At 43.4% G+C, this 25,973-nt stretch overlaps 1 protein-coding gene across 2 annotated transcripts in view; it reads right to left on the bottom strand.

Moving 5' to 3' along the window:
* Positions 1–25,973, bottom strand: part of MEI4 (meiotic double-stranded break formation protein 4) — a 72,679-nt gene that overhangs the window by 34,131 nt on the left and 12,575 nt on the right. For both annotated transcript variants that reach the window (XM_033936087.1, XM_033936086.1), the window contains exon 2: positions 8,764–9,000. In XM_033936087.1, coding sequence (XP_033791978.1) covers positions 8,764–9,000 — 237 coding nt within the window. The remainder of the gene's footprint in view (positions 1–8,763; positions 9,001–25,973) is intronic.

Genomic DNA, 25,973 nt, shown 5'->3' on the forward strand with positions numbered 1-25,973 from the left:
CTGTGTCGCAGACATTTTTATCAGTCCACCATGGTTCTGCGATGCTGATGATGTCAACGTTATCCTTTTGTGCCACAGCTTCTAATTCACCCATCTTATTTCTAAGGCTCCTTGTATTCGTGTAGATACACTTGAGTTTGCAGCCTGTTCCCTTCTTGCATGTCCTTCTCTTTTGTGTTCCTTTCAGTCTGTCTTGTCTGCGAGCTGGTTAGTCTTCCCTTCCATCTTCCTGCACAGTATCCTCCGGTTTCCGAATCATCGACTCTCTCGGTCGACTGTCGGCTTTCCCCTTCTTCCTAGTTTAAAAATTCTCAACTTCTCTCTTGATGTTGTTTGCAAGTAGCCTTATTCCGTCTCTGCTGAGGTGGAGTCCGTCCTTCCTGAATAGCTTGCTCTTCCTCCAGAACGTCGTCCAGTTGCACATGAAGTGGAATCCTTCTTCCTCACATCAGTGCCGCATCCACGCGTTGACTGCTTGCAGCTCCATCTGTCTCCTCTCTTCAGCCCTGGGTACCAGCAGGATCTCCTAGAATGCAATCCTCTGAGTTCTGTTCTTCAGCTTCATTCCTAGCATCTGGAACTGGTCCTTCAGTACTTCTGTTGTAGTTCCTGTTGTTCACGTTGTTTATCCCCACATGGATCACCATCGCCGTATCTTCTTCTTCCATACTGTCGATAATTCAGTCAATGCGGCTCACTATGTCTTCTACCTTGGCTCCTGGTAGGCAGTCGATCCAGTCTTCCTCCTGCTATGTGACTGTCAACTTGTCTGATAGAGTCTCCCACGTCGATTGCTGTCCTCTCTATCTTCTCTTGATTCTCCAGCCGCAGGTCCGTGTCCCTGGTGTATGCCTATCTCTCCAGCCGTAGGTCCGTGCCCTTCGTTCCTATCCATTTCCTCTCATCCTGGCGATCGACTTCTTGTGGGTTCCCTCCGCTGTTTCCAGATCTTGCTGCTGTGTACCCCATTTCCTCCTGGTAACTGTCCGTCTGGTGGTTCACACTCTCTGTAGGCGTATCCCGGCAGTTCTACTGTAGCTGGTATTTTTCCACGGCCTCCCTGTATGCCTCCTCTATGAAGTTCTCCAGCTCCCGGGCTTCTTCCTCAATGCTGTCCTCCGTCTTGATGATCTCTGCATCTCTGTCTTCTTCCTCCACTGCTTGAAGTGTCCTCCAGTTCCAATATTCTGCCCTCCAGACTTGCTTCTTCAGGCTTTCCAGTTCTCCGCATTAAGCGCCTATGTAAGACCGCCTCCCAGAAGGTAGGTAGTTATACATATGGCAGACGGTGAAGAAAATTGGGTAGCTCAACATCCTGCTTCTGTCTGCTGCTTCCATTGCTGCCCATTTGGCAGATGTCTTCTGTGTCGGCTGTGGATGTCTTATGTGTCTGCTATGGATGTCTTCTGTGCCTGCTGTATTCGCCTGGTTATGGCCTCAGTGTCCGCCTGGTTGTGGCCTCAGTGTCCGCCTGGTTGTGTGTCCTTTGTGCTTGCTTTATCCTCTATGTCTGCCTGGCTGTGTGTCCTTAGTGCCTGCTATGTCCTCTGTGCCTGTTGTGTGTCCTCTGTACCTGCTATGTCTGCCTGGTCGTGTGCCTCTGCACCTGCTGGGTCCGCCTGGTTGAATGTCCTCTGCACCTGCTGTGGTCTCCCTCTGCTCTTCTTTAGTGGTGGGTTGTCCCTTCTCTAAGCTCTTCGCAAAGGCGCTCTTGACGAACAGCTGAGCGCTGTTGGCTCCTCCCCTTTTAAGGGGGAGCTCCGGATCTGCTGCAGGTGATGTCAGGGGTGGGCAGAGCTACCTCTCGCCACAGCCCCTCTGCCTCCTCTGCTCGACTCCTGTTCTCTCCCTTCTGCCTCGCTCCTCAGCCCGACTTCTCCTCCCTGCCCTGATCTCAAGGCAAGCTGGATGTGCGTGTCGTTGACCCCTCCCCTTTTAAGGGAGAGCTCCAGATCTGCTGCAGGCGATGTCAGGGGGTGGGCGGAGCTACCTCTTGCCGGAGCCCCTCACCCTCTGCCTCCTCTGCTTGGCTCCTGTTCTCTCCCTCCTGCCGATAAAGGCTTTTAAATTAAAATCAGAAAATCCAAGAGGCCACAATAGAAGCATTTTGGGAAAGCTACAGCAAATCACCAAAAAGTAAGGGAAGGGGATTTGGGAGACCTTATATCTAGCCCCCAGAAACTTCCAAAACTGACATTTAGAGAACCCCCCCTGATTTTCCCATAGCTGTAATGTGTTGTGCTCTGCTGTACTAGTTCTATAGCCTGCTTCAGCTATTACTGTAGCTCAATAGTGGAGAATATACCCTTGCCTCAAACAACTATTTCCTCAATCCAGGACCCTTCAATCCTTGGCCTGCCAGTTGCCTCAAACAACTATTTCCTCAATCCAGGACCCTTCAATCTTTGGCCTGCCAGTTGGGCAAATGCCGAACTGAGACTTCAGGCTCCCATGAAACCGCATGCCGCAAAGAGGGGAGGGAAATGCAGCTGGTACCCTTCAAAACCCTCCTGGACCACTGTGGGGCCAAACAGCCTGTGCTCAAGCACATGATAAATCAGGAGCAAGTCTTGTTTCCAGAAGAACGATTCTCGAGTTCCTTAATTGCAGGCTGGCTAGACAGGTTCCTTTACGGTTGCCCTGCCAGCAGCAACCAGCTCAGAGGGTCTGTGTCCTCTCCCTGGCATTGCTGCCCCAGGGTCACTGGGGACCTCTTGAGCACTTCAAACCTTAAAATTGGATAGAAACCCCCCCCCAAAAAAAATAATAAAAACTTCTCAGAAAGATACCTTCCAGCTCACCTGCAGAAGGGAAAAAAAACCTGAAGAGGGGCAGTAGAGCCCACTGAGAAAGGAGGCAGAGCCAAAGAAAAAGTACTGAATCCTTCTGCAACAGGTTGCGATTTGGGGGATTGAACCAAGTTGTCAGAACTTGTATGCTTTGTGTTAACAGAAACGGCCTTAAACTGTAAGCTCTCTTACATAGGGTAATATGTAATTGCATAGGGTAATTGAGCCTGGATTTGAAAAACTGAGTAATTTAACATTCAAATCCAATCAACATCAGGCTTGGGTCTTTAACATCAAGCATATATGCATATTAAAAGTAGAACAGGATTCTCAAATAAATAATGTAAACTTAGAAGCGTGGAGAGCATTTTCAATAGGACATTTTGAGAAAGACGTCCAGAAATCCAGTGACTTATGTAGATGTTTTGTCCCTTAATACGTCTATCTTTGTAGCTATTCTTGAATATAAAAATGTCCACATGAAAAATGCACAAAAGAAAGCTTTTTGGACGTTCAAGCAGTCAGTATTCTTAGCAACTGTTCACAGACAGAAGAACAAAGCAGAGGGGCACTCTACAAGAACGTCATATAAAAAGTCCAAGGTATACGTCACTATAAGCTGCTTATATTGTACTTACCATGATCATGTCAGTTTAATCGTTAAAGTCTGCTTCTTCAAAATGCGCATTATTCGATCCCTACTTTCTATCTTGGACACTGACTCTATTACTGTATTGACTCATTCTTTAGTAATCTCCCACCTAGATTATTGTAACTCCCTTCTCAATGGCCTTCCCCAAAAAGAATTACGTCGCCTTCAATTACTACAAAATACTGCAATAAAACTTATTTATAAAAAAGGCCGATATGACCATGTTACTCCACTCTTAAAAGAAGCTCACTGGCTCCCTATCACCCACCGTATCACCTATAAAATCATCTTACTCTGCTTTAAAATTAAACAATCTCATCAACCTTCATTCCTTGACAAACTCCTGATACCTCAATGCTCCTCCCGCACTCTAAGATCCTCTGATCAAAAACTTCTTTTCATCCCCCCTCTAAAAGATTTCTATTATACTCGTAAAACAAATTTTGCTGTAACTGCCCCTACATTATGGAACTCCTTGCCACAATACCTCCGCGGCGAACAACAACTTGTTAAATTTAAATCTTGTCTAAAGACTTTCTTATTTCATGACGCTTTTAACCTAACCTAGATTTTCTACTATCTATTTTCTCTCTCTTCTCTTTTATTTCTATTTTCTCTCCTCTTGCAAGCAATTACTACTACAATATGCCCTCACCTTCACGTTTTTTCCCTACCCATTCTTCCCTTTTCTTCTTATTAATGTAACTTTTTCCCCTCCTCCCTTACTATCCTCACAGTCAAGTCTGTCTGGTTTTTGTCATTTATGTCCCACTTAAATATTTTATCCATTCTTCCCTTTTTACTCCCTCTTTTAAATTATATTGTTAACCGGCCAGATATTTGTTTTATGGTCGGGATATTAAAAACTAATAAACTTGGAAACTTAGTCTTTAAGCCCGTTACATTAACGGGTACTAGAATAGATGTCTTGTCTGTCTGTTTTTTTTCTTTTCTTTGTCTCTCTCTCCTTGCACGCTGTCTGTCTGTCATTTTTTCTGTCTGTGTCTCTCCCTATGTCCTTAGTGCCCTCAGTGCCTCCTTCCTATGTCCTTAGTGCCCCTAGTGCCTCCTTCCCATGTCCTTAGTACCCCTTCCTATGTCCTTACCTTAGTGCCCCAGTGCCTGCGTACTGTGTCCTTAGTGCCCCCAGTGCCTCCTTCCCGTGTCCTTAGTACCCCCAGTGCCTCCATCCCGTGTCCTTAGTGCCCCAGTGCCTATCCTGCTTAGTGCCCTCAGTGCATCCTATGTCTTTAGTGCCCTCAGTGCCCCTTTCTATGTCCTTAGTGCCCCCAGTGCCTCCTTCCTATGTCCCCATCATTATCTTCCAGACTTTGTTCCACCCTAACCCCCGATGCCAGCCTGCCTGCCATCCCCTGAGCAGCATGTTTCCATTTAACCCCCCCCACCTCCGATGTCAGCCTGCCTGCCTGCTTCCCATCCCCTTGAGCAGCATGTTTCCATTTAATTCCCCCTGATGCCAACCTGTCTTCCTGCCTCCCATCCCCCTGAGCAGCATATTTCCATTTAAACCCCCCCCCCCACCGCCCGATGCCAGCCTGCCTGCCTCCCATCCCCCTGAGCAGCATGTTTCCATTTAACCCCTCCCGATGCCAGCCTGCCTGCCTTCCATCCCCCTAAGCAACATGTATCCATTTAACACCCCCCCCGCGCCAACCCTACCCAGCACACCCGAAACCCCCGTTGACCCTCCCAGACGACCCTCCCAACGCTAGACGGCCGACAAACCTCCCAGCTACAGCAGAGTCCAAGGCACAGTAAACACGCTGCTTCGCGGTCTTCTACTGGCCTAATTTCCTCTGCCACGTCTCTGAAGATGTCATCAGGGACGCGGAAAAGGAAATTAGGTCAGTTGAAGGACGCAAAGCAGCGTGTTTACTCTGCCTCGGATGCTGCTGGAGCCGGGAGGTTTGTGTTCGTCTCGTGGTGGGTCGGCTGGGAGGGTTAACGGGGGTTTCTGGTGTGCCGGGTAGGGTCGGCAGTGAGGGGGAGGGGGAGTCGCGGCGTGTTACCTGTCGCCGGTCCTTAGACGCGTGCATGCGTACTCTTACCTGCCACAGCCCGACAGATCAGGGATCATGGAACACGGGGTAAAGCTTAGCATTTTATATAGGATGGTGAGCCGTCCAATATTCACCCAAAACTTACTGTACCCACCTATACACCACAATAATAGCCCTTATGCCTAAAGGTGTCATCTTTATGTAGGTATAGTAGGTTTTGGAAGGCTCACCATACAATATAAGCAAATTCTGACCTGGGACTTTTTTTTTTTAATTTCTTTATTCATTTTAAAGCTATACAACTCTATAAAAGCACTTAAATATAATTACAATTATAATCTATGACAAAAAGATATATAATCTCCCCCATAATTATATTCAAAAAGTACACTCAGACTGAGAAATTGAAAAATATATTCCAACCCGCCCTCCCACCCACCCTGGACGTGTATGACCAAAGGGTATAATCTCCAAGCACTCTTTGCAAATTTTTATCAATGGCTCCCAAATCTTCAGAAACTTCTTATAATGTCCCTGATGTATAGCCATATTACATTCCATCTTAAAAAAATGACAGAGAGACTCCCACCAAAAGGAATAGTTTAGTCTATCCTAGTTTTTCCAATTCCTTAGAATAAGCTGTATGGCAACCCCTGTCATAATAAAGATAAGTTTATTATTGTGAGATGATATTTGGCTTTTAGCTCTCATCAGAGTGCCAAATAACACAGTGTTACCAGGCCGTTCAGTGGTATAAATTAATATAGTATCTGGATTTTTGAATAAGAAACCAAAAACTGGTCTTCGTGACATTTGGAGCATTGAGATAAAGCATCAGATTACTGCGTCTCAATGGCCACGAATCTGGACTTGGAGGATGAGATGTACGATGTCTGCATCTATGAGACAAACTTGTTTTTTTTGTTGCATAGAGCAGTTTGGACCCCAGTTCAGTTACAGAAATTAGATAGTTCCAAGTCTAATAGGTGTTGGCACTGTCATCTCAAACCTGGGACATTAGATCATTTATTATTTTATTGTCCCTTGATACTTCAATTTTGGAGATCCATTTGGGATCAGATAAACAAAGTAATGGAAAATCCAGTGGCATTAACATACTGACCTGGGACTTTTAATGTGACATTCACTGCAGTAACCCTTAAGAGTGCTCCTCTGCTCTGCTGCGGAAATGTATATGAGCCATGTGAAGTTGTAAGACAGGCTGGAAAGTACTGTTTCTTTTTCACATAATTGGGTGATGGGAGGGGGGTCGGTGACAGCTGGGGGAGTAAAAGGGGTCTTGCCTTAATCCCTCCAGTGGTTATCTGGTCAGTTTGGGTACCTTTTTGATCCTTATTCATTTTTAAAACAGGTCTAGCTCCAAATGTCTAACTGGTGACCTAGACATTTTGTTAAAAGTTTGATTATCCCTGCAGAACATCCAAGTCCTAAGCCCACCCAAAACACACCTCTAAAACCCTCTCCCCTTAAGACTTAGATGCACTGGAGAGAAAGTGACCAGAGCGATGTCTAGAAAGTCTATTTTGAGAATGTCCACTTGGACATTTTGCCTAGTAAGATATCCAAGTTCTGGTTTATGCTGACTTTTGGGCATCTATTTTTGTTTTTTTAATGAGCCCCTTATACTACATCATTAAGCCCTTTTCTTCCACATCTTCTCTTCATAATAAGGAGAAAGTTATATTTATATTTTTATTCTAATACTAGTCTTTTAGCCTGTTACATTAACGGGTGCTAGAATATATGTGTCTTTGTCTCTCCCTCCCGCTGACTGTCTTTCTTTCTGTCTCTCTCCCTGCCCCTGTGGCTTTCTTCCTTTCTTTCTCCCTCCCGCTGTCTGTCTGTCTTTCTATCTATCTGTGTCTCTCAGTGCCCCCTATGCAGCAGAAGAAGCATTTCTCTCCCCCCTTCCCTGTGCAGCAGCCACAGCGGCATTCCTTCCCCCTCCATTTTGCTATGCAGCAGCAGCATTTCTCTCCCCCCTTCTCTGTGCAGCAGCCATAGCGGCATTCCTTCCCCCTCCATTTCGCTATGCAGCAGCATTTCCCCCCAACCCACTTCCCTGTGCGGCAGCAGCAGCAGCATTTCCCTCCCCCTCCATTTCCCTATGCATCAGCATTTCCCTCCCACCACCCCATTTCTCTGTGCATCAGCATTTCCCTCCCCCACTTCCCTGTACAGCAGCCGCAGCATTCCCTCCCCCTCCATTTCCCTGTTCAGCAGCATTTCCCTCCCCCACCCCACTTCCCTGTGCAACAGCAGCAGCAGTATTTCCCTCCCCCTCCACTTCTCTGTGCAGCAGCAGCATTTCCCTCCCCCCACTACCCTGTGCAGAAGCTGAAGCAGCATCCCTTCTCCCTCCATTTCCTTGTGCCTTCTCTGACGCAGGTGCGGCTCGTGAGAGGACCTGCGGCGGTGGCTTTTAAACTTAAAAATAAACGTCGGCCGGGCGTGAAGTGTAAGGGAGCCGGCAAGATCACACATCACCTTGGGATCTGCGAGAGAGGGACCGTTCTATGAGCGCATGTGCACTCCTGCAGGCCTCGGATCTACAGATCACGCAGGTAAAAGTGCGCATGCGCGCTTAGCGTTTTATTATGGTAGATTATAATTTAGAATTCCCGCTCTTCTCACTTGTTTCCTAGTTCAGTACTTAATGCTTTACATTTTTAAAGGTCTCAGGCATGATATCAAGTTATTCTCAACAGTGAGAAAGTGTGATCATTTTATGTCTCAAATAGTATGAACTTAGTCCAATAAACTTAGCACTAACTAGCTCCAGAAATCTTATGTCAATTCTACTATAGAGCTAGTTAGTGCTCAAACTTCGCGGCATCACATATAAAGATAAGAGGATATTTCTTCAGATATAAATACAACTTTTTTTTATATAAATATAAATTTTTGTATGGACTTTCAGAAAGTAGCTGAACATAAGTTATAACCAGCTACCACACGTCTTCATCAGTCCACTTTATTGTTTATTTTTAACAACTCTTTAAAATTAGCTCTTAAGCTTCAAAAATTCATCATAAATTTCATTCAAACTTCAATTATGTTTTCTTTCATTTCAATTCTTCCATTAAAATTCAGTTTAATTCATTTCATTTCATTGTCCTTGTCATAAATTTGACCACAATTATTTAGCTCAAATAGTATGAAAACATGCAAACAATGAAAAGAGCAAGCTTTAATCAAAAATAATGAACATGTCAATTTCACATATGAAAAGTACTCTGAAAAAGTGATCACACGTTAATAGTAGCACATATACACTTACCATTTACAGGACATATTTTTCTCAAAAGAAGTTCCTGCCTTAACCGGAGAACATCACCTTTTAATCTTTCTGTTTCTGTTCTCCAGTTCAGTTCCCGTTCAGATATAACTTTGGACAGATATTCTGCATACTCTTTGCTGCTTTTTTCTGATGGTTTACAGCGTATAATTGCTATAGCCAAGGCCAGCTTTGATGTCTTCAAATACCATGCTTGGACTTCCTTCCAGTCTTTAAGTCCTATAAAACAATTAAGATATTCAAATAAATGAAGAGAAGCCCTTATCTTCAGATTTCTAAGAAATATAACATAACCTAAAATTTTATTTGTATACTGCAATACACCGTGACATTCGATGCAGTTAACAAGAGTTAACTGAAAAAAATCCAGGCAAGTAACATAGGACCATAGTAAGGTTGGAGTCGGATACAATAGAAGTAGGGAAATACAGGAGAACTCAAGAAGTGAACAGAGGTATAGTCTTGAGGAGTGTGAAAGACATGCAAAGGGGGCATAGGGTTTAGTGATCTACTAGGAATTTGTTGAACAAGTATGCCTTACAAGCAAAGACCATGTTGTTACGTTTTACCTCACCACCAATAAAAGCCAGAAACAAGATGGAATCCATAATACAGGGTCACATTTATGATTTGGCCACCTATGGGAACGTAAGACATGTCCTTTGAGATGTTTTGGCCTGCCTCTCCTTCTAAGACAGGATAGAAGAGGAGCCATGGGATATGAAGGGGAAATTGGATAAGGGAATGCGCTAGATGTAGTGTATTTAGATTTTAGCAAAGCCTTTGACAGTGTTAAAAAATTTTATTTACTTTTATCCAATTTATACCACTCAGGATTTTGTAGACTTTAATCATAACCACACCCGCAGCCTCATCTGAGCTGAGGAACCCTAGCTTCTTTAGCCTTTCCTCATATATGAGAGGAATTCATTCCCTTTATCATTTTGGTCACTTCTTTGAGCTATTCCTAATTCCACTATATCTTTTTTGAGATTTGGTGACCAGAACTGAACATAATACTCAAGGTGAGGATGCAGCATGGAGTGATACAGAGGCATTATAACATTTTTGGTCTAATTTACCATCCTTTTCCTAATAATAATTCATAGCATTCTGTTTGCTATTTTGGTTCCTGCCATATACTGGGCAGAAGATTCCAGTGTATTATCTTCGATGACACCCATATCTTTTTCTTGGTTGCTGACTCCCAATGTAGATTCTGGCATCTAGTAACTTTGATTTGGATTACTCTTCCTAATGTGCATCCCTATAGAACAAGAATTATAAACCCGCAGAGGGCTAGATGCACTAAACACGGTTGCTATTGGCCAATTTTTTTTACCGATTGTGAAACAGTGATTGGACGTTCCAACAAGTTTCTATGTAAATGATTTGCATGGAGGTTCACCATAATCCCTGTTGGACCAGTTGTTCCGAGGGTGACTGGACATATGCGTAGAGTCGGAATGAAGAAGATCGAACAACTGAGTGGCAGGGGAAGCCCCAAACAGCCTCCTGCCACTCAGCCATTGGAACTTTTTTCTTTTTTAATGGCATAGACTTTGTGCATGTGCTACACATGCACAATATCTGCCTCATTTAAAAAAATGTCCGTGCTGGCCTCCCTGTCGTTGATGACCCCTCCTGCCGACCTACCCACCCCGGAACCAGAATGTTGGCAGGAGAGAAACCTATTCCCTCCTGCCATGGCAGAACCTCCTCCCCCCATATGCTAGCTAAAATAAGTAGGAGAGATGCCTACTCCCTCCTGCCCACCATGAACCCCCCCCTCCTGGGGTTCTGCTCTCTCAAGTTTTCAAGTTTCAAGTTTTTATTAGAGCTTGATAAATCACTTATTTAAATTCCTAAGCGATGTACAATAAAAATTAAGAAATGGGGAGTGAGTACAATAACGGAAAACAGACTTACTAGTTAGATTAAACATGAAAAGTGAGGGATAGGAGGAAAAGTTACAATTTCAATTCATAGAAGGAAAGTTAACACAGGGTTTTCTTCATATCTCTCTCTTCGTACCTCCTCCGCTGCCATCCCGCTGTCTATCGGCGTACCCCAAGGCTCTGTCCTGGGCCCTCTCTTCCATATATACCCGCTCTTTTGGTACACTGATCTCCTCTCATGGTTTTCAATATAACCTCTATGCTGATGACTCCTAGATCTACCTCTCCATGCTGGATATCACTCCGGGAGTTCAGCCCAAATTTCAGCCTGCCTGTCAGACATTACCGCTTGGATGTCTCGCCGCCATCTCAAACGGAATATGGCTAAAATTGAGCTCCTTATCTTTCTGCCTAAACTTGCTTCCCCCTCCCGTCATTCTCTATTTCAATGGATAACACTATCCTCCTTCCTGTCTCGTTGGCTCGCAACCTTGGAGTGATCTTTGACTCCTCTCTCTCCTTCTCTGCTCAGATCCAACAGACCACCAAATCCTGTCACCTCCTCCTCTATAATATTACCAAAATCCGTCCTCTTCTCTCTGAATACACAACCAAAACCCTTTTCCATGCTCTCGTCACCTCACGCTTAGACTACTGCAATGTACTTCTCTTGGGCTTCCCACGTGCCCACCTCTCGCCTCTTCAATCTGTTCAAAATGCTGCTGTGCGACTCATTTTTCGTGAGAGCCGCCATTCTCACATTACCCCTCTCCTCAAGACACTTCATTGGTTGCCATCCATCTCTGAATATAGTTTAAACTCCTCTTGCTGACTTACAAGTGCGTTCGCTCTGAAGCCCCCCATATCTTTCTTCACTTATCTCCCCCTATGCTCCTCCCCGTGATCTCCGTTCATCGGGCAAGCACTTCTCTTCCACTGCCAACTCCAGACTCCGTCCCTTCATTCTTGCGTCGACGTATGCCTGGAACAGGCTACCTGAATCAATACGTCGTGCTCTCTCCCTAGCAGCGTTCAAATCCAAGCTAAAAGCCCACTTATTTGAATCTGCTTTCAACTCCTAACTCCCACTCACTGCTGTCAAATACCTATACCCACTGTTTTATTTCATCTACCATAATCTCCCCAAACCTGAAATGTCCTGTCTAAATTAGATTGTAAGCTCTTCTGAGAAGGGACTGTCTATTGTATGTTAAAATGTACAACGCTGCGTTCACCTTCAGCGCTTTAGAAATAATAAACAATAGTAGCAAGGCTCTCCCCGAACTGACCTCTCCATCTCCTCCCCCCCCCAAAAAAAAAAAAAAAATCAGCAGGAGGGATGCCTACTCCCTCCTGCCACCAGATGTCTCCTGAAATCCCCCACACCGCCCCAACCCCCCCAAACCTGGAAATTAGTCAACAGAGGAGGGATGCTCAGTCCCTCCTGCTCCTCAGGCCTGCCACTGCAAAATGGTGGGCCGTCCCTTTCCTGGTGCATCCTGGGATGCACAGGAAGGGGCCTGATGCCCTGATTGGCTTAGACACACGCACCGACCTAATTCTGGCATGCAAGTTTAGGGCATCGATCGGATGCCTACTTTTAATATTAATGACCTTATTTGCATGCCAGAATTGGAGAATGTAGGACCGCAAGTAAAACCACACGGTGAGCCTGTTTAGAGCATTGGGTTGGCAAATACAAACGGTCACTAAACCAGTGAAACCGGTTTAGCTACGATTGGAGATTTTAGTGCATCTAAACCAGAGTGATTCAGCTCAAAACAGGGAAATTAATTTTGAATTTCTAAATGTTATGGGGGGGGCATAGAGCCATAAATGAATAGAACAAAAATTTAAGATTTAAAATTTTCTTAAAATGAGGATACTAACTTCCAGAAGTTATAGATGTCCTTAAAAATAGCTTAACCTGAAGAGAGTGGCTTCTCCAAAATTTTCTAGCCGTTAACAGCAAGACTAGAGAGCAGGGAGGAGTGGAGATAGACTCATGTCTGTCAACAATCCAGACAATCCATTTCTCTGGAATCTTCTTCAGATGTTATCTGAAGGCCTCACTGGTTGTTTTCTGAGCATGTTTCATTTTTAATAAATTATTGTGGCTGTTGGAACACTTCATTTTGTTGTCAGAATGTTAGCCTGTATCCCATAGATGCACATCCTGTGGCACTTGGGTTGGTTCTTAGTGACCTGCTAGAAAATTTAAAAGTGGAAAGCAAAGTGACCCACAAAGAAAATAAGACTTTTGGAAAAGGACAGCAGGATGCAGCTGCTCTGGGACCTGAAAGGCTGTCACATTAGTACATGGAACAATAGGAACAACCTTGATTGTTGCTGAGCTGCCACCAATCAAGCAATAGGTGGAATTAGGAATTACCCCTTGTGTTTTCTGACATATTTGGCCAGCCTTTGTTGAATTTTTCTATAGGAGCAGGAGACAGTCTTATTAGTAATCATGAGATGCCAACATGCCTGTTCTGCCTCACCAATTGCTTGAATGATTTTCCAAAGGCCAGAGCCCTCTACCCCCAGGGAAAGCCACCAATTGCTCAATACACATTTTTTGCCAGTTCTTACTGCAAAATGGCAACAAAAACCTATTTAAAGCGCTTTTCAGTGATCCTGCCTTATGTATATAGACTGTCAGTTTGGTGATTTTTAGCATACATTTAAAACACACACAAGAAAGGTTTGTCCCTCAGACAAAATATGATCTTGAAAAAAATTTTCTTGTAAGAAATTTGTAATAGAATGAAGTGCTCAGCCTAAGTGACATATTTACTTAGATCCTATGTCTGTTTGGCATTAACCTTCAAACTTCACCTTTGCGAAAACGTCTAAGCTATCCACTAAAAAGCATTAACATTTGTGAAGAAAGCCCCACAGTTCAATGAAGAATGGGTGCTTCAATATTTTATGGATACTGTTAATGGTAAAGCAGTATGTTTGGTTGCCTCAGATCGATTAGATCTATGAAAAGGAGTTCAACAACAGGCAACACTGTGAAAAAAGCACGTCGTCATTTTCAACAAATTGAAAGGTGACTTGAGAAAAAAGAAAGTTGAATATTTAAAAAGAGAAGTCTCTCCACAAAAAGTGCCCACGCATGCCAGCTGCAAAATAGAATTAAGAGCACAGCCTATATATTGTTCAGCCCCCGGCAGCCTCATGCTAGTTTAAGACATGTGTTTAATGTTATTCTCATTTCAAAGAACTGTAATGCTACAGTCATGTCCTGCTATGATGTGTGAGCAAAGTATTGTGTGAAATGTAGTCTCATATATACTGCAGCCACTCCTGCTTACCCATATAAGCTTTGTTCTAGTGGTCTTTATCCTGACCCTTCCCTTTTCCTCTTATATAAAGTTGAGTCTTGTCTCACTGCTGCACTTCCTGGTCACCTCTACAACCTTTGCTCTGATGGCTCTGCAAAGGTATGACCTCTCTCTGCTACCTGTTGCCAAGCTCTATACCTACTTGTCTCTACTCTTCTCTCCCCTAGCCTTCTGGGTACTCCCTGCAAATTCTTTGGGCTCCTTTTACTAAGGTGCGCTAGCGGTTTTAGCGCGCGGTACAATACCGCACGCGCTAAACGCTAACGCCTCCATAGAGTTCGAGTTTTATCCTCCCCCCTCTTCCCTTAATTAATTTGTTTTTAATGATGTAATTATTAACTTTCCTCTCCCCCTTTCCTCTCAAGCTCATGTTCATACCGATACCTCCAAGATGCTTTCGTTAGTGAGTACCAGGCGATATTGGACCTGGTACTCGCTAACTGAGAAAGCGTCTCGGAGGTATCGGTAGGAGATAAGCTAGCCTCCAGCGATCACAACATGGTATGGTTCAACCTCAGGAAAGGTTTCACTAAATCAAGTACGATAACAAAAGTACTCAACTTTCGAGGCACTGACTTCAATCGCATGGGAGATTTCGTTCATCAGGCACTACAAAACCAAGCTGTGACCGATGATGTGGAAGTTATGTTGTCAACCTTGAAATCTACCTACACGTAGCAACAAACCGCTACATAAAATCAGTAAGTAAACGGCGAAGAAACAATAGACCCCAATGGTTTACCGCAGAGATCTCAGAGCTCGTTAAAGAAAAGAATCGAGCATTTATTTCCTACAAACATTTGGAGAAAAGGGAGGCCAAAATAGAATATATGGCCAAGTCTACAGCTGTCAAAGCGGCAGTCAGAGAAGCCAAGCTTAGAGTTGAAGAAAACCTAGCAAAGAATATTAAGAAAGGGGACAAATCCTTCTTCAGGTATATTAGTGACAGAAAGAAAAACACAGATGGGATAGTACGCCTTAGAAAACCAGAGGGAATTTACGTAGAATCAGATTCAGATAAAGCCGAACTACTAAATGAATATTTCTGCTCAGTCTTCACCTGCGAGGCTCCGGGGTCCGATCTACAGTTGCAAGCAAAGCAAAGCTCGGAAGACCCATTTCGGAATTTCGAGTTTACACCCAGGGACGTCTACGACGAACTAACAAGACTCAAGGTGAACAAAGCCAAGGGACCGGACAATCTACACCCCAGAGTGCTCAGGGAGCTGAGTGACGTCCTAGCGGAACTGTTATCCGTACTCTTCAATCTCTCCCTGAGTATAGGAAGAGTCCCCTTGGACTGGAAAACAGTTAACGTTGTTCCTCTGCACAAAAAGGGGTGCAGGGCAGAGGCTGCGAATTACAGACCGGTGAGTCTCACATCGATAGTGAGTAAACTCATGGAAACACTAATCAAACGCAAATTAGATACGATCCTGGACAAGGAGAATCTACACGATCCCCACCAACATGGATTCACCAAGGGTAGGTCCTGCCAATCCAATCTCATCAGCTTCTTTGACTGCGTAACAAGAAAGCTGGATTTAGGAGAGTCCCTAGACGTCTTGTACCTGGACTTCAGTAAAGCTTTTGATTGCGTCCCCCACTGCAGGTTATTGAGCAAGATGAAATCGATGGGATTAGGTGAAACTCTACCCGCATGGGTCAATGATTGGCTAAGTGGTAGACTTCAGAGGGTGGTGGTTAACAGTACCCTCTCTGAAACGTCGGAGGTGACCAGTGGAGTGCCGCAGGGCTCGGTCTTGGGCCCGATCCTTTTCAACATATTCATAGGAGACCTGACACAAGGGCTTCAAGGTAAAATAACATTGTTCGCCGATGACGCCAAACTATGTAACATTGTAAGTAACAGCGATTTATCCGACAATATGACGCAGGACCTGCTTTTATTAGAACAATGGTCCTTGATCTGGCAGCTGAGCTTCAATGCTAAAAAATGCAAGGTCATGCACCTTGGCAACAATAATCCGTGCAGAACGTACACATTGAATGGTGAGACCTTGGCTAGAACTGCAGCAGAACGAGATTTAGGGGTGATCATTAGTGAAGACATGAAAACTGCCAATCAAGTGGAGAAGGCTTCATCCAAGGCAAGACAAATGCTGGGTTGCATCCGTAGAAGTTTTGTTAGCTGGAAGCCCGAGGTCCTAATGCCATTGTACAGAACCATGGTGAGACCTCATCTGAAGTACTGTGTACAATTCTGGAGGCCACATTACCGTAAAGATGTGCTGAGAGTTGAGTCGGTTCAATGAATGGCCACCAGGATGGTCTCGGGGCTCAAGGATCTCTCGTACGAGGAAAGGTTGAACAAATTGCAGCTATACTCTCTCGAAGAACGCAGGGAGAGAGGAGACATGATTGAGACATTTAAGTATATCACTGGTCGTCTCGAGGTGGAAGATGATATTTTCTTTCTTAAAGGGCCCTCGGCCACAAGAGGGCATCCGCTGAAAATCGGAGGCGGAAAACTTCATGGCGACACCAGGAAGTATTTCTTTACTGAAAGAGTGGTTAATCATTGGAATGATCTTCCATTGCAGGTGATCGAGGCCAACAGCGTGCCAGATTTTAAGAATAAATGGGATGCCCGTGTCGGATCTCTAAGAGGGTAGAGTTAAGGGGATGGGTCATCAGAGTGCGATCTCTCAGAGGGCTAAGGGGGAGGGTCAATAGAGTGGGCAGACTTGATGGGCTATGGCCCTTTTCTGCCATCATTTTTCTATGTTTCTATGTTTCTAAGTTTCTATGTATTTGTAATTTGTCTATTTAATGTTCACATTTTCCCCCCCCCCTACAAAAATTTATTTTAACCTTTTATTTTTAGCATTGTAAACCGGCCAGGTGTACATAGAAACATAGAGTATGACGACAGAAAAGGGCTGACAGCCCAACAAGTCTGCTCACTCAAGAATCCTCCCTCCTTCGAGAATCCATTTTTAAAGCATTCCTCTAGAGCGACCCCACCTGTCTGTCCCATCGTCCCTTGAAGTCGAGCGTGGTACTGGCCTCGACTACCTGACGTGGAAGACCATTCCATTGATCAATTACCCTTTCAGTGAAGAAATGTTTCCTGGTGTCCCCATGAAATCTTCCCCCCCTGAGTTTTAGCGTGTTGCCATGGGACCCTTAAGACAAAAGATTTCTTCCTCCACATCAATGTGGCCTGTGATGTATTTGAATGTTTCTATCATGTCCCCCATTTCTCTGCGCTTTTTGAGAGAATAAGCGCAGCCTGCTCAAATGTTCTTCATATGGGAGATTTTTTTAGTCCCGAGATCATCCTAGTGGCCATTCGCTGAATCAACTCCATTCTCTTCACATCCTTTTGATAATGTGGCCTCCAAAACTGAACACAGTACTCCAGGTGAGGTCTCACCATTGATTTGTACAACGGCAGTATAACTTCAGGCTTTTGGCTGATAAAGCTCCTTCTGATGCAGCCCAGCATTTGTCTAGCTTTTGCTGTAGCTTTCTCCACCTGATTCGCAGCTTTCATATCTTCCCGGATGATTACTCCCAAGTCCCGTTCTGCTACAGTTCTGGTTAGGTTTCCACCATTCAGGGTGTATGTTCTGCATGGATTTCTGCTACCAAGGTGCATTACCTTACATTTTTTGGCATTAAAATTTAGTTGCCAAGTACTGGACCATTGTTCTAGTAAAAGTAGGTCCTGCTCCATGGTGCCGGGCATGGTTGCACTATCAGGTTCTGCTACGCTGCTCACAACATTGCATAGTTTAGCGTCATCGGTCAGTATATTAAAATTAATTAAACTTGAAACTTTTGTTTAGCGCACGCTAAAAAAACGCTAGCGCACCTTAGTAAAAGGAGCCCTTTGACTCAGAATCATTTACATTTCCACTTCCATCTCATCCATATGCAACTATAGTCCCGGAAAAAAGACCAGCCTTTTTTTTACCTGGGGCCATCTGACCACATGCATAAACAATTCAGCATTTCATCTCTGGAACTCGGAATACTTTACTATTTCCTCACCTCTGCCACAAACCTTCTGTTCTTCAAATCTTCACCTCCAGCTGCAATATTAAAAAATCTGCCAACTGTGAGTACATCTCCTACATTCATTTATTCAATAAAGTATATTTCAGGAAATTAAAGGACTTGTGACTTGGTTTAACTATCTGTTGAATATACCACATGTCACCGAGAGAGTCTTCGACTGAAGCAGCACTTATATGGATACAAACTATATATGTGCAATCTTACATATTTAGCAGCCAGAAATAAGAACATAACATAAGAATAGCATTACTGGGTCAGACCAATGGTCCATCAAGCCCAGTAGCCCGTTCTCATGGTAGCCAATCCAGGTCACTAGTACCTGGCCAAAACCCAAGGAGTAGCAATATTCCATGCTACCGATCAAGGGCAAGCAGAGGCTTCCTCATTATCTTAATAACAGACTATGGACTTTTACTCCAGAAATTTGCCCAAACCTTTCTTAAAACCAGCTACGCTATCCGCATTTACCACAACCTTTGGCAACGCTTTCCAGATCTTAACTATTCTCTGAGTGAAAAAGTATTTCCTCCTATTGGTTTTAAGAGTATTTCCCTGTAGCTTCATCGAGTGTCCCCTAGTCTTAATAATTTTTGATGAACATTGGGCAGAAAGTTAAATTATATTTTCTACAATGACACCAAGATCCCTTTCTTGAGTGATAACCCCCAAGGTGGACCCTAGCATTCGGTAACTGTGATTTGGGTTATTCTTCCCATTATGCATCACTTTACATTTGTCCACGTTAAATTTCATTTGCCTCTTGGATGCCCAGTTTTCCAATTTCCTAAGGTCTGTCTGCAATGTTTCACAATCCGCATGTGTTTTAACAACTTTGAAAAATTTAGTGTCATCTGCTCAAATTGTGTTGCATCTTCAAGAACTTACTTAAACCTACATTAGCCAAACTTTAGAATGAAACACAGAAACATGATATTATACCAGGAAGTGATGTCAGAGGGAGAGCCGAGGCCGGCGCAAGCAGCAGGTTCGAACTGCTGCTCACATTGGGAAAGAGCTTAGGAGGTATGGGGCGGGGGAAGTGAAGGCAAGGGAGGGGTGGAAAGGAGCTGTGGGACAGAGAGAGAAGCAGTTCCAGCACCCCCACAAAGATGGTGCCCAAGGTGGTCTGCCTCCTCCACCCCGCCTTACTGCGCCACTGGCAAAACCCATATCCTGCCACTATCATCTGAAAAGGAATTCTCAAGGAAGCTAATGCTTTGCTCAAGAACTTGATAAATCCTCTGGCATCTAAAAACCTTACTGTAGGTAGTTCTCATCTTGACTCTTTTAAAAGATCATTGCCTTAGATATTACTGGACATGTTTAGGACACCTGAAGAGAGAATTAGCTCAGCTAGTGTCCACTAGTTGATTTCCCTCAGAAGAAGAAATCTGTGGAAAGCCACTCGCCCACAAGCTTCTGCATTCCCTGGAAAAGAAAGGGCATTATGACTCTGCATGGACATCACAAAAGAGGAGAAAAATATAGAAACTACACATGTATCATTGCCTAAGGTTTTGCATCCACAACTGAAATCTCTGGAGCCCAGAGGAAGCATTAGGGAGTTTCATCAGAGTGTACATGGACAAGAGATCTGGAAACCCAGAAGCATCGGCCTTTTTTTCTTTGTGAACAGAATTTCTGATATATTTCATAGTCTGAAGCAGCAAAATTAGTGGTTCCAGCATTCAAACAAACTTTGAATGAAGCCATCCAACTTTCTTTTCTGACATGCCTGCATGGCTACTTGACTGAATGATCCCATCCATCATAGAGAGATTTGCTGCTACCATCCTGTTAGATCATTAAGGCAGTATGAAGCTGTCAGAGACCTAGAAAAGCACATCTGAGAGTTGAATGGCAGAACCATGAGAAATATCTTACATGATTAAAAAAGTACCATATCTCCAATGCTCTTCTAAAGGAGTAATGGACATCAAATTTGTGGATGACTTAATCAACCAAATATTAATCACTGCTGTGACCAACCTTACGTGTGTGAGAGACGCACCTACGAGTCCTCTTAAAACTCTGTAACTAAGGCCACAAAAGAAAATGCTCAGCACTCATCCAAATTCTTTGTTACATTTTTGTAAGTGATAATGCTGAAGGGCGGTCTGGAAAGCTCTGCCTCTTTGTGGATGATACCAAAATCTGCAACAGAGTAGATACTCCTGATGTTCTGGAAAATGTGAGGAAAGACCTAGTGAAACTTGAGGAATGGTTTGCAATTTGGCAGCTAAGATTAAATGCTAAGAAATGCAAGATCATGCATTTGGGTTGAAAAACCCCAAGGGAACGGTACAGTTTGGGGGTGAAGAATTTTTGTGCACAAAAGAGGACCAGGACTTGGGTAGAATAGTAAGGTGACCAACAGGTTGAAAAGACGAAGTTGAGTGCTAGGATGCATAGGGAGAGGAATGGCTAGTAAGAAAAAGGAGGAATTTATAAAGACTCTGTATGAAGCCTCTGGTGAGACCTCATTTAGAATATTGTGTATAATTCTGGAGAATGCACCTTGAAGAAAAAAGATAAACAGGATAGAGTCGGCCCAGAGGAAGGCTACTAAAATAGTTGGTGGTCTAGGTCATAAGGCATGTGGAGACAAACTCAAAGATCTCAATATGTATATTTTGAAGGAAAAGCAAGAAAGGGGAGATATGATAACGATGTTTAAATACCTATGTGGCATATATACGCATAAACTCTACACCAAAAAGAAAGCACAACCCCATGTGTAGTAAAGCAAAACAAAAAGAGTTGGGAAGGGACACCACACATCAGCCACCGAGACAATCAATTTATTTCAAACATGTAAGTGATAAAAGCATATACATATAAATGGCTAATACGCAAGGCAAGCTTCAGAGAGTCTTTAAATCCTTTCTGTACTGGACCCCAACACAGTCCGTGTTTCGGCTTATAAAAGCCTTCCTCAGGGGTGAATAGATAAAATCCAGTAGATGGCACCAGTGTACTTGTAAAAACCAAAAAGGAATGCTCTCAATCCATGATACAAGATTAGCATTTTGCCCGAGTTTGAAGGAACACTCTGAACTATCAAGTCGAGTCACCGCCAAAAAGCATGAAGCCAGTCTCTTTCAAATGAAAGGAAATTCCAGAGTGAGAGGGCATGGGATGAAGTTAAGAGGTGATAGGCTCAGGAGTATTCTAAGGAACTATTTTTTTTTTACAGAAAGGGTGAAAGATGCGTGGAATAGTCTCCCAGTAGAGGTGGTAGATAAAAAGATTGTGTCTGAATTAAAAAAAAAGCATGAGATAGGCATATGGGATCTCTTAGGGAGAGGAGGAGATAATGGATGCAGCGGAGAAGCAGACTAGATGGGCCATTTAGCTTTTATCTGCCTTCATGTTTCTATGCTTTATCCACAATGAGGGGAACTGACCTAAGTGAACTAAATCCAATAAGCCACCTTCCTGGAAAAAGGAAGAGGGCTACCTGGTCAGAAAATTCATAGCTCACTAAAATGTTCAGGAGATTATCAAAAAGCAGTTACAAATGAACATAAGAATAGCCTTACGGGAGACTATCATTACCTGACTGGTGAACGCGACTGAGGGACCGTTTCCTGTCCTTCGGGGACGCAGCATTTTGGAAAGTTGCCTGCTAGTGATTTTTGGAGCCAACCCCCGTGCAGGCACCTGCGGGGAAGTCAGGACCGCGTCAGGGTCCTTCCCTTTTCTCTGAAGAGACACTGTCCCCGCCCCATCCCCACGACCATTGTGCCCGCCCTGTCCCTGCAATTACTGTCCACTGCCTCCTTCCTGGTGTGAGGAAACATGGGCGACCATGGATAGCGTGGTCCAGAAGCCCCCTCCCGCCCAATCACCGCATCCTGCCATCTTCCCTCCCTCCACCTCACCTTAGGTGCCGAGTCCGACTTTAATTCTTCTTCTCCCAGCTGCACGCTTTCGATAAGCCACGTGTGCGGCTGCTTGAGCTGTTGAATCTTCTCCTCTGACACAACTTCCTGTTTCCGGTTATGTCAGAGGAGAAGATTCAACAATTGAAGCAGCCGCGCACATGCGGCTGGGAGAAGAAGAATTAAAGTTGGACTCGGCACCTAAGGTGAGGTGGAAGGAAGGAAATGGCAGGATGCGGGATGCAGCAATTGGGTGGGAATGCTGGATCATGCGATCCGTGCTGGCTTCACTGCGGAGGCAAGACCATTCACCGCTCCACAGTGCGGTGAATGGCCTTGTCTCCGTCCACACAGTGACCAGTAATATTTCTCTCCCCGTTTCAGCGGGTTACCCGCGGCTAGCCATGGTAACGACCATCGTGTCATTCTCTACACCAGGCCCCTTGGAGCCACATGGAGTCACTGGAGTAGTTAGGTATATAATTGCTTATTTTCCTTTTTTTTTTCTACTTTGAGACTTGCATATTATCTTTATTTGGATAATGGGAAAGAGAAAAGCGAAACTTAAGAGCTCAACTCTAGTGTTAATGGGCCCGATTGACCGCCATTTATTACCTCTTAATATAAATCCTATGATGACTAATGCAGCGTCAACATCCATGGCATCTCTCAGTCCCTTGGACAGAACTCCCCCACTCCCTCCAGTGACTTCTGAGGCCAACCTATCAGGTAGGCCTATAGAGTCTCTAGTAGAATCTCAGCAGGGTTTGACATCAACTCTGAGTGTTGGAGTGATGCCTAAAGCCATCTCTTTTCAAGAGGAGGCCTTAACCGTACATGAGACTCAAGAGACTCCTCAAGAAATATCCCTTAAAGCCCTTTGGTTGATTAATACTTGTGTAGAGGGATTGTTAAAGTTAGTAGCTATTCAGAATCTAAATTTTTCTCAGGAAGTAATTCAGAAGCTGGAAAATAATGATACAAATGTGAAGATTTTGGATAAACGTCTTGCAGCAACTGAATCTCATGTAATATCTCTGCAAATATTTTCAGCATCAGTTGTAAAAGATTCCCACACAGTACATTTTAAGTTAGAATAAAATATCTGCGTTTAGTAAATTTTCCAAGGACTCATTTACTATTACTGGAAATTTTGCTTAGGAAATACTTTAAGGAAATCCTTGGTTTACTTAATGCAGATTTATTACCTATTTCGACATGTTATTATGTTCCACAAAAAAAGAAAATTTCTTCTGGATTAGGATTGAAAGAACTTGCCCCCACAGAATTTGACCTTACGGGTTTTTTGGAAGACTCACAAGACACTATTCTGACTAGAGCCACATTACTTGTAAAATGTTTAAATGAGTCTATTTTCAAAATAAAAATAAGAAGTTCTTTGGGGACAATGTTCTGGTTTTTCCAGATGTTGCTAAGGCAACCCAGTTTAAAAGAAAGGCATTTCTGACACTAAAACCTCAAGTCTTGGCAGTTGAAGCATCTTTTTACTTAAAGTTTCCATGTAAATACTCAATTAAATATCAGGATAAAGATTATATTTTTTTGGGACCCCCTTACAATTAGAGCAATTTTTACTAGTTCAAGAAACTCATAAGACATAAACTGAAAATTACTGCCTTTCTGGAGTTAATTTAATGACACCAGTATGATTTGAGAATTTAAAAACTTTTCTAAGTATTACTTAGACTTTATTTACTATTTAGAATCTCTTATTTGTGATTATAACTTCTTTGGGTTTAAAATGATAATCTCCCTAAATATGGGCTTGATTGAAATTAATGTTGTTTAAATATTTCTATAGTTGTATTTCTTTTGTTGGAAAATTCCATTCTTATATTCTGTATAGAGAATTTTTTTGAAAATTACAATAATAAAATAATAATAAAAAGAATAGCCTTACAGGGTCAGATCAATGGTCCATCTAGTCCAGTAGCCTGTTCTCATGGTGGCCAATCCAGGTCTGCAGAGGTGCGCTGCCACTACCACATCACCTTGGTGAATGTATGAGGGGGACATCACAAGCCCAAACGGAAAGGCTGAGAAATGGAAATGCTGCTGGAGAGCATGAAATCTCAGATACTTCTGATGTCCCAGGAATATAGGGATATGAAGATAAGCCTTTGTCAGATCCAGAGATGCCAGAAATTCTCCCGGAACCACTGCTGTGATAACCAAATGCAATGTCTCCATACATAAGTGCAGGACCCTCAGAAAGGCATTGACCGCCTTGAGATCCAGAATGGACTTCCAGTCTTCTGAGCATTTCTTTGGCACGATGAAGTATAAGGAGTATCTGATGGAGTCCGATTCTCTTTCAGGAACTGGCTCTGTGGTTTGAATGACCAAGAGATGCTGCAGTGCTGCCCAGACCTTTAACTCCTTCTCCAGCTTTCCTGCTGGAGAATCCAGAAATAAATCCAGGGGGGAGGGGACAAAAGAAGGAGATCTCCAGGAATGAGTGTGTGATGTCAGTTGTATGCAGGATTGAAAAGTGCCTTCAAGGACAGGTAATCTCCTGATCACACCAATATACGCTATTAGTTTACTTGTGCTGTTTGAATATCACATACTAGAAATCAGTTTAACATGCTGCTTTGATCTTTGTTGCAGACCTTGAAAGCGGACAGCCACTTTTTGTTACACAGACTTTCTGAGCCAGCAGTTCGCGAAACGCGTTAGAGCCCAGAGAAAGATTCAAATAAGTGTGCTGTTTAATACCGTTATAACCAGTTTTGACATACTGAAACATTGAGAAATGTTTATACATACGTATGAAGCTAACAACTGTACCCTAGTGCAATGATTAAGACTTCAAGATTCCAGACGTTCAAACACCGGGGCTTTCCCACTGTCTGATCTGAGAGAAACTCCCTTCTGAGCACTCATACACAGTTGTTAATTGTGTTTAACAACATCGCCAGTCCTTGGTTTTGAGGATTCATTCATATTTGGGACTAGGCAGTTTGATGTACCAAGTTTTCACCCATCCCCATTTATTATTTGGGTAAGATTGTGCATCAGACACATCCATTTGCTCTGAAGGATAGTTATTGTGTGAAAGGTGTATTTCCTTTTATGTTCTTAACCTTTTGTAAATGAGGTTTAGTATGCAATATACGGTATACTGTATATATTTTTAATGTGCTTTGCTTCAATAATGAATTATTAAACATCTTTTTTCTTTTCTATTATCATCAAAAAGGAGTCATCTTTAGCCCAAAAAATATTTTGGATGTGCTTTGCTTAAGTAATCCACATATTTTAAGCTTGGAGTCCTCTAAAACTCAAAAATAAAAGGCCGATCACCTATAAATGAACGTGTAAGTCACGTCCACCTAACTCGAGTCTACCTAGCACCAGCTCACACTCAAAAGTAGACCTGGCTTTGCAACACCTAGATTTTAGGCGTTAGGTAGACATGTTAGCACGCTCCGTGGTATGCGATTCTGTAAATGGATGTCCACATCAAACCCATGCTCAAACCACGCCTACTTTTTAGGCGCTGCTTTTTCCGATGGGCATCCATGAAATTGTGGACATCTATTTGTAGAATCATGCTCAGCGTTTGGACGTCTAAGTTCCAATTAATGCTTGTTAAAGTCATTAATTGCACTCATTATCCACTTTATTTGGACGCCTAAGTCGATGGACGTCTAAATTGTGGATACCTAAAGTTAGACGTCCTTTACTGAATCTGAGTTGTGCCTGACTTCCATCTTGCAGCTGCAATAAAGAGAAAGGAATTTCTGCCTCAAATTTTCTCCATACTCACTAATCTTCCAGATCTTCGGGCTGTAAGTCAGATAGACCCCAAACGAAACTTCCACCCCCTCAGAATCTCACCACACAACTGGGGGTGGGAAAACCCAGTCTGTGCCCTGATACCCCATGGGTTCTTACTCAGGGCGCATACAACCTGCACTTAAGCCTCTGACAAGGTCAGGAGGCAAGCTTGCTCCCAGGGATATGGACCCCAAGCTAATTATATATGG

This window comes from Geotrypetes seraphini, chromosome 3, assembly GCF_902459505.1.
Source record: "Geotrypetes seraphini chromosome 3, aGeoSer1.1, whole genome shotgun sequence".
Lineage (NCBI taxonomy): Eukaryota > Metazoa > Chordata > Amphibia > Gymnophiona > Dermophiidae > Geotrypetes > Geotrypetes seraphini.